At 46.9% G+C, this 17,770-nt stretch overlaps 1 protein-coding gene across 1 annotated transcript in view; it reads right to left on the reverse strand.

Moving 5' to 3' along the window:
- The window catches only part of LOC112259182 (rho GTPase-activating protein 23), a 41,018-nt gene extending 23,931 nt beyond the window's left edge, over nucleotides 1-17,087 (reverse strand). The window contains 6 exon segments of the mRNA XM_042327376.1: nucleotides 682-760; nucleotides 1,643-1,729; nucleotides 2,236-2,260; nucleotides 8,154-8,351; nucleotides 15,293-15,455; nucleotides 16,930-17,087. Coding sequence (XP_042183310.1) covers nucleotides 682-760; nucleotides 1,643-1,729; nucleotides 2,236-2,260; nucleotides 8,154-8,351; nucleotides 15,293-15,455; nucleotides 16,930-17,072 — 695 coding nt within the window. The 5' untranslated portion in view covers nucleotides 17,073-17,087.
- Between the last annotated feature and the right edge of the window lie 683 nt (nucleotides 17,088-17,770).

The following is a 17,770-nucleotide window of genomic DNA, read 5'->3' on the forward strand; positions in this document are numbered from 1 at the left end:
GAGCTCAGGACCTCAGACTGGGGCGAAGGTTCACCTTCCAACAGGACCACGACCCTAAGCACACAGCCAAGACAACACAGGAATGGCTTCGGGACAAGTCTCTGAATGTCCTTGAGTGACCCAGCCAGAGCCCGGACTTTAACCCGATCGAACATCTCTGGAGGGACCTGAAAATAGCTGTGCAGTGACATCCCCCTGATCCAACCTGACAGAGCTTGAGAGGATCTGCAGAAAATAATGGGAGAAACTCCCCAAATACAGGTGTGCCAAGCTTGTAGCATCATACCCAAGAATACTCAACACTGTAATCGCTGCCAAAGGTGCTTCAACCAAATACTGAGTCTGAATACTTATGTAAATGTGACATTTCAGTTTATTTTTAATTCACCCTCTGAATAGCACACATACACAATCCATGTCTCAATTGCCTTAAAAATCCTTCTTTAACCGGTCTCCTCCCCTTCATCTACACTGATTGAAGTGGATTTAACATAATTTTAAAACCCTGTTTTTACTTTGTCGTTATGGGGTATTGTGTGTAGATTGATGAGGGGGGAAAAAAAACTATTTCATCCATTTTAGAATAAGGCCGTAAAAAAGTCAAGGGGTCTGAATACTTTACGAATGCGCTGTACATACTGTGGGTACACACAGACGCACACGCAGTACAGTGGCTCTTACCTGTTCTGTATGAGGGCGATCACCTGGGAGTAGGTTTTCCCCAGGACACTCTCTCCATTCACCTTCACCAGCCGATCCCCTGCAACACACATATTTAAATCCCAGTGTGACCAAACACAGCACAGATATTCAGTGATACACTCTCAATAAAAAAAGAACAAGAGCAACCCCTCCACCCCCACCTCTCACTGACCCCCCAGACACAGGACTCCTGCAGAGGAATATCCTGGTGGGGAAGGTCAGGGGAGGGAAGGTCAGGGAGACCCCAGACCCAGACTTCCTGCTGAGGGATGTGTGGGGGGCGGTTAAGATAGGGACTGAGGATTTGTGTATGGAAATATAGAACTATGTGCTTTTGCAGTAGTTGCTGTGAAGTCAGGAAGGACACAGTGTCGCCTCTGGGTTTGTTGTGTGTTGATATACCGGATCATAAGCCTGAGGCAAAAGGCCTGGATCTGTTTGTGTTTGGCAGGAGAAGGGATGAGTCATTCGTTATGTGTTAGTGTGTGGATGTGTTTTGGTGGTGTGTGTGTGTGTATATTTATATAGGAGTAATGGTTTAGCTTGGCTGGGCTGCAGGGAGAGGAATGCTGCCCAGCTTAGCTTGCAAGACACAACAGGAAAACGTCTCTAATTAGCTCCAACTTACACTGCTGGGTGTTTGTCAGCCTGTGTCATTCTGTTCTCATCACAGTATCATTACTAATTTCCTAAGACAATAATGCAACTTTAATGTGCGTGTGTGTGTGTGTGTGTGTGTGTTTTTGCTGAACATGGTCTGGTGGGTATCCTTGTTGAATCATTGGGAGCACCTGACTCCTTCCTATCATCCTATCATCCATGTGTGATCATATCGGACGCTCCTAAGGTTATTTCCATTGCAAATCAGGCTGTTCCTGCACACACGGAGTCTCCTGTCCCTCTCTTTCTCGTTCTCTTTCAAAACAGACATTTTCCTTACCTGTACACAAGCCAGCCTGGTGAGCGGGACCTCGCTCTTTCACATTCTTGACAAATATGGTGTCCATTGGCTCCAACCTACTTCTCCCTACATGGCACAATGCAGTATGTTACTGTCACTTCATTCTTCAATTGATTAAATAGGACCTGATGATAACTATTAAATATATCATTGCCCACTGGGCACAGACAATTCAACGTCTATTCAATGTTGGTTCAACGTAATGTCTTTGAAATGATGTGCAAACAACAGTGAACCAGTGTGAGCCTAGTGGAATTATACTATAAGCGTCAATATCATGACATGAGCATAAATACCGCCAATAATCCAATTGAGACTCAATAAAAGGACAACTCTATGCACAGGTCCAAGTTCAGGTTCACTCCACCTTTTCTTAACAGTGGGCATTACAAGCTAAAGAATCAAACTGTTCTAGGAACAGTGTTTTGGAGCCACAAGGTCATCGGCAGCAGTGGGACTCTCCTGCAGGGGAAGCAGTGTAGCTAGAGGGGGACCCTGGCTAGGAGTGGCGGTGACATCACCGAGACACCAGAGTCTAGTGGTGACGGTGTTGACTGAGGGAGACAACTCACCCTTTCCATTCCCGTTCTCCTCGTCCTGTGAAGACAACGAAAAACAACATCAACACTGATATCCAGGCCCATACAGACAATGTCACCCAGGGAACAAAGCTCCATGGCAGCCTAAACACCAGTTCACAGAACGTCCACCTCTTTCCAGGAAACCAGAATGACACAGGTGTTAAGGAAGGGTGGAGTTGGGTGAGGAAACATGAGCTCATTGTAATGGCTGAAATGGAATAAATGCAACAGAGTCGAACATGTGGTTTCCGTATGTATGATGCGTTTGATACCGCTCCATTTATTCCATCCCAGCCATTACAATGAGCCAGTCCTCCTTTAGCTCCTCCCACCAGCCTCCCCTGGTGTGCACGTGTGGTTGTTTGTGTGAATGGAAGCTGCCAAACGCTCAAAGTGTCCCCTCAGCTCTTGTTCATGCAGTGTCTGTCTCTGTGCAAAACATATCAAATCAAACGTTATTTGTCACACGCGCCGAATACAACAAGTGTAGACTTTACCGTGAAATGCTTACTTACAAGCCCTCAACCAACAGTGCAGTTCAAGAAGAAGAAAATATTTACCAAGTAGACTAAAATAAAAAGTAGTAATAAAAAGTAACACAATAAGAATAACGAGGCTATATACAGGGGGCACCGGTACCGAGTCAGTGTGCGTGGGTACAGGTTAGTTGAGGTAATCTGTACATGTAGGTGTGGGCTAAGTGGCTATGCATAGGTAACAAACAGCGAGTAGCAGCAGTGTACAAAAGGAAGGGTGGGGGGTCAATGTAAATTGTCTGGTGCGGTAGCAGAGAAAACAGTCTATAACTTGGGTGACTGGAGTCTCTGACAATTTTATGGGCTTTCCTCTGACACCGCCTATTATATAGGTCCTGGATGGCAGGAAGCTTAGGTCCTGGATGGCACTACCTCTGTAGTGCCTTACGGTCAGATGCCGAGCAGTTGCAATAACAGGCGGTGATGCAACCGGTCAGAATGCTCTCGATGGTGCAGCTGTATAATATCCTTTTGAGGATCTGGGGACCCATGCCAAATATTTTCAGTCTCCTTGGGAGGAAAAGGTTTTGTCGTGCCCTCTTCATGACTGTCTTGGTATGTTTGGACCATGAAGGTTCGTTGGTGATGTGGACACCAAGGAACTTGAAACTCTCGACCTGCTCCACTTCAGAGGGAGGTGTTTAGGCCCAGGGTCCTTAGCTTAGTGATGAGCTTTTCAAAATTAATATATTATGAAGGGAACTTTGCAGTATTTAGGAACCACAAAGACAAACGGGGCTGGACAGGGATCTTAATCAACTTTGTTTACTGGTTGAACGCTGAGCTGTAGTCAATGAACAGCATTCTCACATAGGTGTTCCTTTTGTCCAGGTGAGAAAGGGCAGTGTGGAGTGCTATTGAGATTGCGTCATCTGTGGATCTGTTGGGGCGGTATGCGAATTGGAGTGGGTCTAGGGTGTCCGGGAGGATGTTGTTGATGTGAGACATGACCAGCCTTTCAAAGCACTTCATGGTTACCGACATGAGTACCACGGGGCGATAATCATTTAGGCAGATTACCTTCACTTCCTTGGGCAAAGGGACTATAGTGGTCTGCTTGAAACATGTAGATATTACAGACTCGGTCAGGGAGAGGTTGAAAATGTCAGTGAAGACACTTGCCAGTTGGTCTGCGCATGCTTTGTGTACACGTCCTAGTAATCCGTGTGGCCCAGCGGCTTTGTGAATGTTGACCTGTTTAAAGGTTTTGCTCACATTGGCTACCGAGAGCGTTATTACACAGTCATCCAGAACAGCTGGTGCTCTCATGCATGCTTCAGTGTTGCTTGTCTCGAAGTGAGCATAAAAGGCATTTAGCTCATCTGGTAGGCTCACGTCACTGGGCAGCTGGCATCTTGGTTTCCCTTTGTAGTCCGTAATAGTTTTCAAGCCCTGCCACAACCGACGAGCGTCAGAGCCGGTGTAGTAGGATTCAATCTTAATCCTGTATTGAAGCTTTGCTTGTTTGATGGTTCGTCTGAGGGCATAGCGGGATTTCTTATAAACATCCGCATTAGTCTCCCTCTCCTTGAAAGTGGCAGCTCTAGCCTTTAGCTCAGTGCGAATGTTGCCTGTAATCCATTGCTTCTGGTTGGGATATGTACGTACGTTCACTGTGGGGACGACGTCATCGATGCACTTATTGAGTAAGCCGATGACTGAGGTGGTGTATTCCTCAATGCCATTGGATGAATCCCAGAACATATTCCAGTATGTGCTAGCAAAACAGTCCTGTAGTGTAGCATCCGCGTCATCTGACCACTTCCGTATTGAGCGAGTCACTGGTACTTCCTGCTTCAGTTTTTGCTTGTTAGCAGGATTCAGGAGGATAGAATTAGGGTCAGATTTACCAAATGGAGGGCGGGGGAGAGCTTTGTATGCATCTCTGTGTGTGGAGTAAAGGTGGTCTAGGATTTTTTTCCCCCTGGTTGCACATGTGACATGCTGGTAAAAAAAAATGGTAAAACTGATTTAAGTTTACCTGCATTAAAGTCCCCAGCCACTAGGAGCGTCGCTTCTGGGTGAGCATTTTCTTCTTTGCTTATGGCCTTATAGAGTGGGTTGAGAGCTGTCTTAGTGCCAGCTTCGCTTTGTGGTGGTAAATAGACGGCTACGAATAATACAGATGAGAACTCTCTTGGTAGATAGTGTGGTCTACAGCTTATCATAAGGTACTCTACCTCAGGCGAGCAATACCTTGAAACTTCTTTAATATTAGACGCACCCGCTGTTATTGACAAAAATACACACACTCTCACCCCTTGTTTTACCAGAGGTAGCGCCTCTGTTCTGCCGGTGCATGGAAAATCCTGCTAGATTTATATTTTCCGTTTCTTTATTCAGCCACGTCTTGGTGAAACATAAGATGTTACAGTTTTTAATGTCCCGTTGGTAGGATAATCTTAATCGTAGGTCATCAATTTTATTTTCCAATGTTTGTCTTTCATTCTTCTTGCTAACATGCAATGGGAGTTTACTCGCTCGCCTCCGGATTCTCAGAAGGTGATTAGCATGTGAAGCTACATGGCACGTGAACCATCTTCTTTTACAAGCTGATTAGCATGTGAAGAGTGACTTCAGTGGTATCCCAGCCAGTTCTCTCAAACAAACACACCTGTTCTGGTTTAGGAGCTCCTAATGTTCAGCACACACACAGCAGAGACACTCAGACAGGTTTGACTGTCTGCAGGTGGTGATGTCATACACAGAGCTAAACACGTGTAGTTGTCTGCATCAGACAGACGAGGGCAGCACTGATCACACAGTCTGTCTGTCATAGGTGATGTTTGATAGGGTGATAGACTGATGTGGGCACACACACACACACACACACACACACACACACACACACACACACACACTGAGCTGAGTGGACAGTTTGGGGTGACTGGCTCCTGCCTGGCTTTAGGCAGGGCTGAGTGGGCTCATTCCTGCCTCCACAGACAATAGTTTGGGTTTATGGCCAGAGAAAGGAGGGCTGCCGCCCCAGAATAGACCCAGGAGCCAGGGAGGCTCCCCAGCTGAGCTGACCACCTGGCTGGACACATGCGGGCCTGTGGTGGGGCTGAGGACCGAGAGATGGAGATGCACTATCCTCATCTCTACATCTCTCTCTGATTCTCTCTCTCGCTCTGTGGATATAGATGTAGGGTTAGGGACAGCTGTCATGCATGCACTGATCAGTCCGTTAGGACAATCATCAGGCATGTGTCCATGATGAAGGGAGTCACATCATACAGCTCTTTGATGTGGCCCCAATGATGGGCAGTCACCTCTGAGGCCCCTTCAGATGGGTAGGGACAAAAGGCTGCGTTCTCTGTGCCACTAGCTGCCCCTCACAGCAGCATGTGACCCTGGGGATAGGACAGGACAGGCAGCAGTGTGCCCATTGTCCGTGGTGGTTCTGGTAGAGGGCATGGTACTGCCGGTCCAGGCTGGGGGTAATATGAAAGCGGTACCAGGCAGGCCAGGACAACAGAGCCGATTGACACTTCTGTGTCCCAAATGGCACCCTATTCACTTTATAGTGCACTACTTTTAACCAGGGCCCATGGGGCTATAGTATACTATATAGGGAATAGCGTGCCATTTTTGGGACACACAGACTGTGTCCTGTCCTTACTGCAGCTGCTGGGCTGGGGGTTGAAGGGGTTCATCATAATAGGGCCCTTGTTTTGGCTGTAACCCCCCCCTCTTCGTCGCTCTATTTCACATCTGTAGCTCTGTCTGCCCGACAACTCAGAGAACAAAACAAAACACCCACCAGGATGATGCTTTTTCTGATGAGATTGTTATCTATGATGCTGAATGGCTGTATAGTTAAGACGGGACATATCTTTCAGTAAACCACCGTTGTTGTCCCTGTACTGTTTCTTACAGCAGTGTCCTACTTTTGGAAAAAGGTATTCGTGAGCCAAAAGGTACACTGGCTGTGGTAGAATTGTCTGTCCATAGACAGTAAAACAGACTTAATGGAATTATCTCTCTCTCTCCGTAAATCAGTCATACAGGAGTATGGGGGTTGTGTATCACCCTTCCCCTTCTGTCCTTCGCTTGCTTATCCATCTCTACTCTAATAACAGGGCTCTTCTTATGACATCCATCTGTCTATGTCCCTAATCTGATTAACTCATATGAGTCTACCCCAACACTTTAATTGGCCACGCTGCTTTAATCCCTGCATTTAATTGGCTATGCTTGGCTTGTCCCCCATTGTGTCCTAATTCTCTTGACCTTTACTGCTCCTGTGTTCGGATTGATCTACGACCTTCCTGCCCTGTGATCTGATTGGCCCCGTCTTAATGCTCCAGCGATATGATTGGCTCAGTCTTACTGCCCCAGCGATCTGATTGGTCCCGTCTTAATGCCCCGGCGATCTGATTGGCTCAGTCTTAAAGGGATAATCCACCCTAGAAATGAAATGTGACGAGATACTTCATCATGATACGGTTCTCGTCCCTGGAAATAGTGATAACAAACTATCACATTTCATGATGCTTTTAAAATAACTACCTGAACACTCCATATCGCCAAATAAGCCAATAGGGGCATACTTGTGTAGAACACATCCATCTGTCTATATCGTCACAACAAAGTCTATATTTTGTTGAAAAGTCCTTAAAGTTCACAGTGCACCTTCAAATTAATAACCTTTCTTCCTTCAACGACCATGACACAAACCTGTTTTCTCCTCGAGTTGCCATAGCAACCGGACTCACACAGCTTTGCAGTAGAAATGCGATCGCTACCGTGTCGAACATGGTGATATTGTAACTCCTAAATAAAGCAACACCTCGCGGCACAACGCCTCTCCCCTATTTGACCTAGATAGTTTGTGTGTATGTCTTGATATGTAGGCTACGTGTGCCTTTTTGAAATTAATGTAGTTCTGTCCTTGAGCTGGTCTTGTCCATTAATGTTCTGTATTATGTCATGTTTCATGTTTTGTGTGGACCCCAGGAAGAGTAGCTGCTGCTTTCGCAAAGGATAATGGGGATCCTAATAAAATGCCAAAATTGATAGTGCAGTTTGTTTCAGGGATTTTACAACTAGCTACTGTAACAACTTCACATGCTGATATTGACTTTGGTACTATTGTGTGTAGCAATTTTTTAGCTAGCTAGACAGCCTTTCTAGAGAGAGCATTGCATTATGGGGTTTGTAGTCGACTTGAGCACTGCAGATTTCTACAAATATGTTTTTTGCTTCCTAATTTATTCTAAACGACGAAATGCAATTTTTCTTCACAACATATGTTGCTCTCACATATTAGCGTTATTTAACAATGTAAATCATAGGAATCTGTAGATTTGAGTGGATTATTCTTTAAAAGCCACAGTTGTCACTGTCTGGTGTTTTGTCCAGTGGTGGTACCTTGAGGCTGGTGTGCAGGGCAGACTCTGGTGGGTAGACGATGAAGTGGCGCAGCGTGAAGCCGAAGCCCTGTGAGTTCTTCTGGAGTAGTAGCGTCCGGGGACCCTGCCAGCCAACGCCAGCCCCCTCTCCTCCCACCCCCATCGCAGGCCGAGGGTTGTCACCGGCTGAGGAGAGCCCATCTCTCCAACCCTTTGCCTGTTGAACAGAGAGAGAATAAAAACATGTGAGACTCAGGTCATATCCCCAAAACAATCACTTATGTCACTCCAACGGTCAACACTCCATCAGTACTTCACCAGTTCCTCCTTCCAACCAAGTATTCCCAGGGAAAACTTTCATAACTTTATGGAACTGGAACAAAGGTCAAACGACATCCATGCTACAAGAGCCAGGCCTCAGAGTGACATCACCACTTAACGGGCTGCTGGTTACTTCATTAGTGACTTCCCCTGCAGGCAAGAATAGGAATGTGTCTGTTTCTGTCCTGGGAGACTGGCGGACAATGAGTGTGGGTGTGTATCCATATGCTTTAACGCTAGTAGGTGAGAGTTGAGCATGGCTGGCCCATAGGGTCAGGCAGTCCCCACATGGCACCCAGCACCACAACAATGTCCCATAAACCACTAAGGGGTCCTGGGGGGTGCGGCCGCTGTCAGGAAGAGCCCAGGTCTAGACGGAGGGGAGCGGGGGGGGTGTTCCGTCCTGAGCTCACCCAGGAATGCTCAGGACGGAACTCTAGACAATTAAGGAATGTCTGTAATCAATCAGGACTGACCTTGGTCACCTTGCACCAGCGTGGTGTGAAAGGGTCAGGGTGATCCTGAGTAGATTTCCACTCATTTTCCCCAAAGAAAGCAAATAACAAACATGACAGATACACGTGAGAACTAACACCCTGATGCTGCTGCTCCAACCCACATATGTCATTCAAACACAACCACCTGACCAAACAGGGATGGGAGGGAGACAACCTTCCTAAACGTAAATGAGCCTATACCTCTGGACTCTTCTCTATGGAAGTACACTTACTTAACTGTACCGGTGTCTCTCCTCCTGACTCTCCACTCTGAGGGTGTGTGTGTGTGTCTATATGTTTTAATGCTAGTAGGTGAGTGGTGAGCACGGCTGGCCCCCAGCTGGCTGTAGCCCTTCATACTTGTACCAGTATGCGTGTTGAAAATGGTGCCTAAATTGGAACGCAGTGGCTGCACCGTAACATGCAATACATGACATCAGAGCTCAGGGTCTCCACTTCGACAGCACTTTAAGGGTTTTGACTGACATCCGTTCTGAACCTGAGCACCTGGTGATGAAGTTGGCCCCATCTCTCCCACTAATTGGGCAACTCTGGCACAAATTTGTCGTTGTCTGAATGAGGGAAGTGCTGTAAATGAAGAGGACTCAACGTATTTTGAAAGATGAGAAGTTGAAAGTGATAATAAATACTGCTTTGACGTCCTACAAGTGTGCACTTCACATTTCGTTGGGATTTATAATGGACCGTTTTTGGATTGCGTAAACAACAACGGTAATTGTGTGATGGCGGGGATGCAGGGTTGTGTTCCAACCAAAACGACTACAAGTGTGCTTGCTCTAGTTCCTCAACGGCACAGCTAGGAGAGCTCAACAAGCACCTTATAGTTGAAGACTCCTCTTTGAGTCATAAAGTGCATCGAAACGACTTAGGAACTGTGTACACTTTGGAGAGGTGTTTGGCCACTTGGAGACACCAGTCAGTCCTCTGACTCAAACCCATGTTTCTTTTTATGTCTTATGTTACATCTACCCCACATTTTCCAGGAAATGTTCTTATCATGTTCCTGAATGTATTCAGAGTATTTTCAGATTTTGTTATAAACAAATGCGGCAAAAAAGTACATTAAAAGCAAAACGTACATTATATCAATAGTGTAATGTTTGGATTCAGTTTTGTGTCAGACGAACTGTCCTCACCTCTGGTCTAATCATTTCCCCATAATCTCCAAATGGTTCCCTTTGAATTGCTACCATGGTTATGGATATGCTTTCCATATTTCTGCTGTAAAAAAAAACATTTAAATTCAGCCCTATCCATATAGGTTAGTTCCCACGTGTGTAAGGGGTTAACACCCAACACAAACCCTATATTTCACTTCCTGTGTCCCTTCCCCCCTCCACACTACTCTGACCTCGCAGGGCCAATCACCCGGTCCGCTCAACAACAGGAAGTGGCAGGCTGGGGACAGGAAGTGTGGTACCGTAGAGGAGGGATAACCAGGCATACAGAGCACCTATAAATACAAAACCCCAGGGGGTTGGGGGTTTGTGCTCCATCCCTCCCATTCTACCGCTCTCCCCTCTCCTCCCTTCCACCATCACCACATATACATTCTTGCCATATGATCCAGCTGGAGTGACCATTACAACACATCCTCTCTTTGTCCTCCTCTCCTCTTTCCTGCTCGATGCACAGCTCTCCATACAGGTGATGATGTAACCTTGTTCTCACCGTTTCACAATGCCCAGGCAACTCTCCCACATTTCATAAACAGATGAGAGACGAGAGGCATGAGAATAATAAGGGAGAAAGTTTCAATGAGAGATGCATGAAAGTGAGGGGGAGGGAAGAGAAGGGAGGAAAATAAAGAGAGTGAAAATGAAAGAGTAGGCTTAGGATATGAAGAGAGAAAGAAAGAGACTAGCCAGAGGGAATTCCAGAGGGAGCGGTTGGTTTGAGGCATGTTGAAACACACACTGACGGGGACTGGCAAGGAGGGGGTGAGGAGAGCGATGGAAGGAGAGAATGATAGAGAGGGAAGGAGCGAGTGGAGAGGGCAGGAGCGAGAGCAGGCTGGGCCAAGTGCGAGACAGGTTCCAGCACGCTGGTTTCGACCGCACAGCCCCTCCCGGCGCTGAGAATACCAAACCCTGTGATTACCCCAAACACACAGAGACTGGAGCTCTGGGCCAGAGATGATTCCCACTGCATGTCAGCCTGCCTGCCTGACCCTGAGTGTGTGGGTGACGTCTGTGACTGCCTGACTATTCTCCACTAAACACCCCCACAACAAGTCTCCATCTAACTACAGTAGGTTTACACTCCAGCCTCTAGGTTACACTCCAGACAATGAGGTCTAGCATCATTGATTAAATTTACATCTGTCTGTCAGCTTATGTAAAACCTGACTGTATTTAGGCTATATCTAATAGTCTTTCCATGGCCACTCTCTCACCAACCTCCTAGATGAGGAAACCTTTCTCTAGTCTAGCCAATCCAAAAGGGGAACATTTGGCACTTCAATCTGCACTTCTCTGACATCTGCCTAGATCCCTCAAATCAAACCGAAGTGTATTGCTCGCGTACACAGATTTGCAGGTGCAGCGAACACGCTTGTGTTTCTAGCAAACGACAGTGCAATAATACAACAATACACACATAATCCAGAAAAATAAAATAAAGAAATTAAGATCTATCAGAACGAGCAATGTCAGAGACCGGCATATAAATATATACGTATGTATATAAATATACTGTACATACATATAGTGGTGTGTGAAGACAGTATGGACAGTATATGAATAGAAATGGTGTGTACAGCCATAGTTACATAGCAGTGATTCTAGAACAAGCTCACATGAATAGGCTAATCATGATACACAAATGACAATACGGAGCCCTGCCACATGCCATTAATTAGGATAATTAGCACATCTACAGGCACCATAATGAGAACACCTATTAAAATGCCATGTGGGGCCACCAGGAAACCATACACAATATTTCCCATCATTCCTATTCATCTATATTAGAGGTCGACCGATTCATCGGAATGGCCGATTAATTAGGGCCGATTTCAAGTTTTCATGGCAATCGAAAATCTGTATTTTTTTGGGACACCGATTTGGCCGATTATTATTATTATTTTTTACACCTTTATTTCATCTTTATTTAACTAGGCAAGTCAGTTAAGAACACATTCTTATTTTCAATGATGGCCTAGGAACGGTGGGTTAACTGCCTCGTTCAGGGGCAGAACGACAGATTTTTACCTTGTCGGGGGATTCAATCTTGCAACCTTACAGTTAACTAGTCCAACGCTCTAACCACCTGATTACATTGCACTCCACGAGGAGCCTGCCTGTTACACGAATGCAGTAAGCCAAGGTAAGTTGCTAGCTAGCATTAAACTTATCTTATAAAAAACAATAAATCAATCATAATCACTAGTTAAACTAGTAATATCATCAACCATGTGTAGTTATCTAGCGTGTCCTGCGTTGCATATAATCGATGCAGTGCGTATCATTGCTCCAATGTGTACCTAACCATAAAACATCAATGCCTTTCTTAAAATCAATACACAGAAGTATATATTTTTAAACCTGCATATTTAGCTAAATGAAATCCACATTAGCAGTCAATATTAACCAGGTGAAATTGTGTCACTTCTCTTGCGTTCATTGCACGCAGAGTCAGTGTATATGCAACAGTTTGGGCCGCCTAATTTGCCAGAATTTTACCTAATTATGACATAACATTGAAGGTTGTGCAATGTAACAGGAATATTTACACTTAGGGATGCCACCCATTAGATAAAATACGGAACGGTTCCGTATTTCAGTGAAAGAAAAAACGTATTTGGCCGATTAATCGGTATTGGCTTTTTTTTGGGCCTCCAATAATCGGTATCGGCTTTGAAAAATCATAAATCAGTCGACCTCTAGACTATATAACCACATTGTGTTGCTATTGGGGTGGGCAGCAGACAGGTGTCCATCTCACCACTACTCTAACATTCATATCAGGCAGTACATCTCCAGCCTACCGATGATAGTTAGGAAGTGATTGTTAAGCTATATTAGTTCAGTGGTGAAGAAAAGGAATGCCTGAAAGACATCACACACACACAGACACACACACACACACGCACACACACTGGGGGAACAATGGTCTTTCAAACAGTTGAGAGCTGCATCCCGTTTGAAAAGTTGGGCTTTACAGAAGTTTACAAATGCTGACACGCTTTTAATCCAGAGACCCACTGTCCGCTCCGTAGCACTGGTCTGAGAGCTGGACGGATGGGTGGATGGGGGACGGATGGGTGGATGGGGGACGGATGGGTGGATGGGGGACGGGAGAAGAGAAAGGGATACAAACTGAAGAAGTGACAAGCACTGCTACTTTAAGGTTCAATAGTTCTTCCTGGTCAGATCAGGAAAAACCCAGGGCCCTAGCTACTGTGTATCGAAGGCCCTCCCACCTGTATTATTGTCCTTATTCCGGCTCCTCTCCAAGCCAGAATACATCCTAGTTCAAACTAGCATGACAGCCGACATCTGACTGTGTGTCGGTACAGTTGAAAAGGCCAGCCGCACCATGGCAGCCTTTTAAACACATACAGTATTTCACAATCGAGTATAAACAGTCATTCAGCAAACCTGACGCACAGCTTCAACAATAACGTCTCTGTCTTTTACACAACTGCCTGAATTCCACTGTCTGTCTGTGTGTGTGTGTGTGTGTGTGTGTGTGTGTGTGTGTGTGTGCGTGCGTGTTTGCTCAAGAACCTGTCTGAGCCCTCTGTCAGATCGAGTCAGTTGATGTCACATCAGTTAAACAGGGTTTTCTCCTCGAGCAACTCTGCTGAATATGAATCTCCAGTAACACATACCCCCCCTCACCCACCCTCCCTAAAACGGTCTCTAACCTACACCCCATGGGGGAAATAGGTAGGACTGGAGTGCCGAGGCTAGCACTACATTACTATCTGCATAATTATCCTCTTATTGTTTGTCTAACCAATTAAATTGTCGAACCTGAGCTTTTAATCTACATGTCCGTAATAAAGCCATTTTGTGGGGGAAAACGTATTCTGATTGGCTGGGCCTGGCTGCCAAGTGAACTGTAAATTGTTGCATGCTGCATTTATATTTCTGTTCAGTATACATCCACAGATCCTAGCCATAATAACCCAAACTCTCCTTAAAACCTACACTCAGTGGCATACAGGCAACAGTAAAGTCTATTAGGCTACTGGATGGATCAAAATGTGTCTACTCCCATCAGAGAGAGTTACTGAGAGATTCCAGGACTGATGCTGTGCACATTACTGGTGCTACTATCCTGGTCAACACAATTACAGAGGGAGCAGGCTGAGATTCCAGGACTGATGCTGTGCACATTACTGGTGTTACTATCCTGGTCAACACAATTACAGAGGGAGCAGGCTGAGATTCCAGGACTGATGCTGTACACATTACTGGTGTTACTATCCTGGTCAACACAATTACAGAGGGAGCAGGCTGAGATTCCAGGACTGATGCTGTCCACATTACTGGTGCTACTATCCTGGTCAACACAATTACAGAGGGAGCAGGCTGAGATTCCAGGACTGATGCTGTACACATTACTGCGAGAGGCCATTACTGTACACAGACAGTGTGTTTACTCCAGCTGTGTCTGTATACTATAGCCTGGTCCTGCCTGCCCACATTCCCCAAGCCGCCATTTCTCAACTGCATGTCTGAGAGAGAGACAGAGAGAGAAAGCAAACACACACTGCGCTTCACACACACACACACACACACACACACACACACACACACACTGAGTGCACATGGATGAGAGATGCCCTGAATCCCCCCCAAACTGCCACATAACAAGCCCCTTCATCTGCCTTAACTCACTAGTTAGTAACACCCCTCCAGGGGGAAACAGTCAATATGGCACAACCCCCTAAAGAGGACAACACAACTATAGCTGATGCTTAATGATTACTGCATTATTGTCGCTCACATTCAGCATCACACTGCCACATACAAACCAGTGGAGGCTGCTGAGGGGAGGGCGGCTCTTAATAATGTCTGGAACGGAGCGAATGGAATGGCATCAAACACATGGAAACCACTCATTGCGTTCCAGCCATTACCTCGAGCCCGTCCTCCCCAATTACGGTGAAATCAACCTCCTGTGACCGACAGAGAAAAACACGTGAGGAGAAGCTCTATCTCGCTAACACACAAACAAGCATACACACTGCACAATTTGCAAAACACCAGTTCCACTTAACTATATGGATACCTCAACTGAGATTCTGAGGTAGACCCACAAACCTCCACCTTGCTGGGGTGTGGTGGGCACTGGGCACAGTCCTTACCCTGGGCTGGTGAGAATGTTGCTGGGCACGGCTGCCGACCGGGACTGGCCTCATGGTGGGGGGCGAGGGCAAGGGGGCACCACGCAGCACTGCCAACCAGATACAGCGAGGCTCGGCGGCACTACAGTCCACTCCTACGGGATTCTGGAAGCACCACTCTGACCTAGTTGGTAGAGCAGGGTAAGGGGGCATAGCCACGGGCATGGGGGCACATAGATTACCCAACACGGGCCGACCCGATTCCAACATGGGCCACACACAGGAGGAGGCAAAGTCTTGACACTATCGCACAAACACGCTATTTTCCAGTAAATTACGCAAGTGTCAGTGTAACACCTACATCCTCTCTGGCCAAGTCAAACTTCCATTGAGATGAACCAATCAGTGAAAGCAGAAGCCAAGAGGGCTGAGTAGCTCTTCAGATGGACCAAGATCATCCCTGAAAAGAAAGAAAAAATCCCAATAGTTCCAACCAACTCAGTTCAGTCTAGTCCCCTTTTCTCCTCGGTGTTCCTCTCCATCCTGATGCTGGCACGTCCCCAGATACATGCCTTTAGTTCCACATCACAGTCTCAAACTCCTGACCTCCAAGGACGTGAAGGAGCTTTCCAAGGCACATACACTCACACGCACGCTGGGGGGTGCACGCATGCCGTGGTGAGGCGTTCTAGGCCCTGAAATTATACTAAAGACGTCCTGGAGAGCTGATGTACGCCAGAGTGGTAGCAGAGAGGTCTAGTTTCCCTACAGACAGACGGTCTGACTGACTGACTGACAGAGCGACTGACAGACTAACTGACAGTGCCTCTCCACTCCCAGCACAGCAGTGTCCTGTCCAGTGGTGTTCAGCAGGACACAAAGCCACTGTGTCTGTCAACCCCCCTAACACACAAACTGTCACAGCTAGAGGGCTGGCTCCTCTGTCTCCTCTGTCCTCCCTCCTCCTCTCGCTCTCTCTCTTTCCCGCCCTCCCTGTCTCTCTCTTCCCGAATCTCTTTTTTTCCCCCTCCTTCTGTCAGCCTCCAGGTCGCTGTCCGGCTTCACTTCTACCAATTCATCCTTTGCTCCGTCTCTGTTCCTCGTTCACGCTCTCCCTACTCTGTTCTCTCCTGTCTGCACTCTGCTCCGTGTGATCCCCTCACTCCACGATCATTCCAATCTGTCACGCAAAATCCACTTTGAGAGAGCCAAAAACACACACACAACATCCAACATGTACACTGTGAACACCAAGGGCCGGGCCCCGACACTGTGCTCCACTCTTGAAGTCCGGATGGAGTTTAACTGTAGGCTGGTGATGTGGTCTGCCTAAATCCAACAGCAGGTCCCTGTGGCTCTGTCCTGCCCTGTGTGTGTGTACAGGGAGTTTAGTGGCGCTTGTGTATGTGTGAAAGAGACACAGACACCGTGACACAGCTATGATGCCAGCACTCAACCTCCACCCCCCCTCCACTCCCCTCCACTCAGGGGCCCCCTCAAAAAAAGTCAGATTTCAAACACAAAGAAAAGAGACAGAGCGCAACAGAATAAAACAGCTGCAATTGGACATCAATTTGACACTGGCACCCCCCACACTAAGTCATGAATTCACACACAAACACTAAAACAAACAGTGACACACACAGCAGAGTTCTCACCAAACCTCCAGGGGTCCTGAGTGGCAGGCAGGTGACCATGGTGAGTCTGACAAAGCTACGGCTTCATGCCCTGATCCTCTCTCTAGAAACTCACTACATAGACCTGTTACAGGTGAGGTTAGACTGGTTTCACCTGCTGCCATACAGTAGGACAAGCACCAACACGACCACAACACCGGAACACACACATGGTACACACACTCTCTAAAACACACACACACACACCGTGCTCTCCAGACACACACAGAAAATACACTTTGCAGGCTCACCTAGTGTATGTTGAAATACAATAAACATCAGTGGAGGCTGGTGAGGGGAGGACGGCTCATAATGACGGCTGGAACGGAGTGAATGGAATGGTATCAAACGCATGGAAACCATGTTTGATGTGTTTGATACCATTACCACCTGTCCTCCCCAATTAAGGTGCCACCAACCTCCTGTGATAAACACCCACCAGCTATACACAAATCAAAATCTGCAGACATACAAACTGTACACAAACACACTACACAAAAGGGAATGCTCCTTCCACACACAGACACACACGTGGTCCATAGAGTCACACACGTGTATAAATACACACTGCTGGGGTGTAATTACGCTCTCATGAAGACTCAAATCTTATAGGCTGTGGGCTGTGCTCTGACTGTGGGCTGTGACTGTGGGCTGTGACCGTGAGGTGTTGTGTTCAGCCTGTGGTCAGACCGGAGGTTTGGGTTCTGACAGACTTCCAAGCAGAACCCGCCCAGGACCGGACGGAGAGACACCTCCAAGCAGAACCCGCCCAGGACCGGACGGAGAGACACCAGGACCGGACGGAGAGACACCAGGACCGGAC

The sequence above is a fragment of the Oncorhynchus tshawytscha genome, linkage group LG09 (genome assembly GCF_018296145.1).
Source record: "Oncorhynchus tshawytscha isolate Ot180627B linkage group LG09, Otsh_v2.0, whole genome shotgun sequence".
NCBI classification, from domain to species: Eukaryota; Metazoa; Chordata; class Actinopteri; order Salmoniformes; family Salmonidae; genus Oncorhynchus; species Oncorhynchus tshawytscha.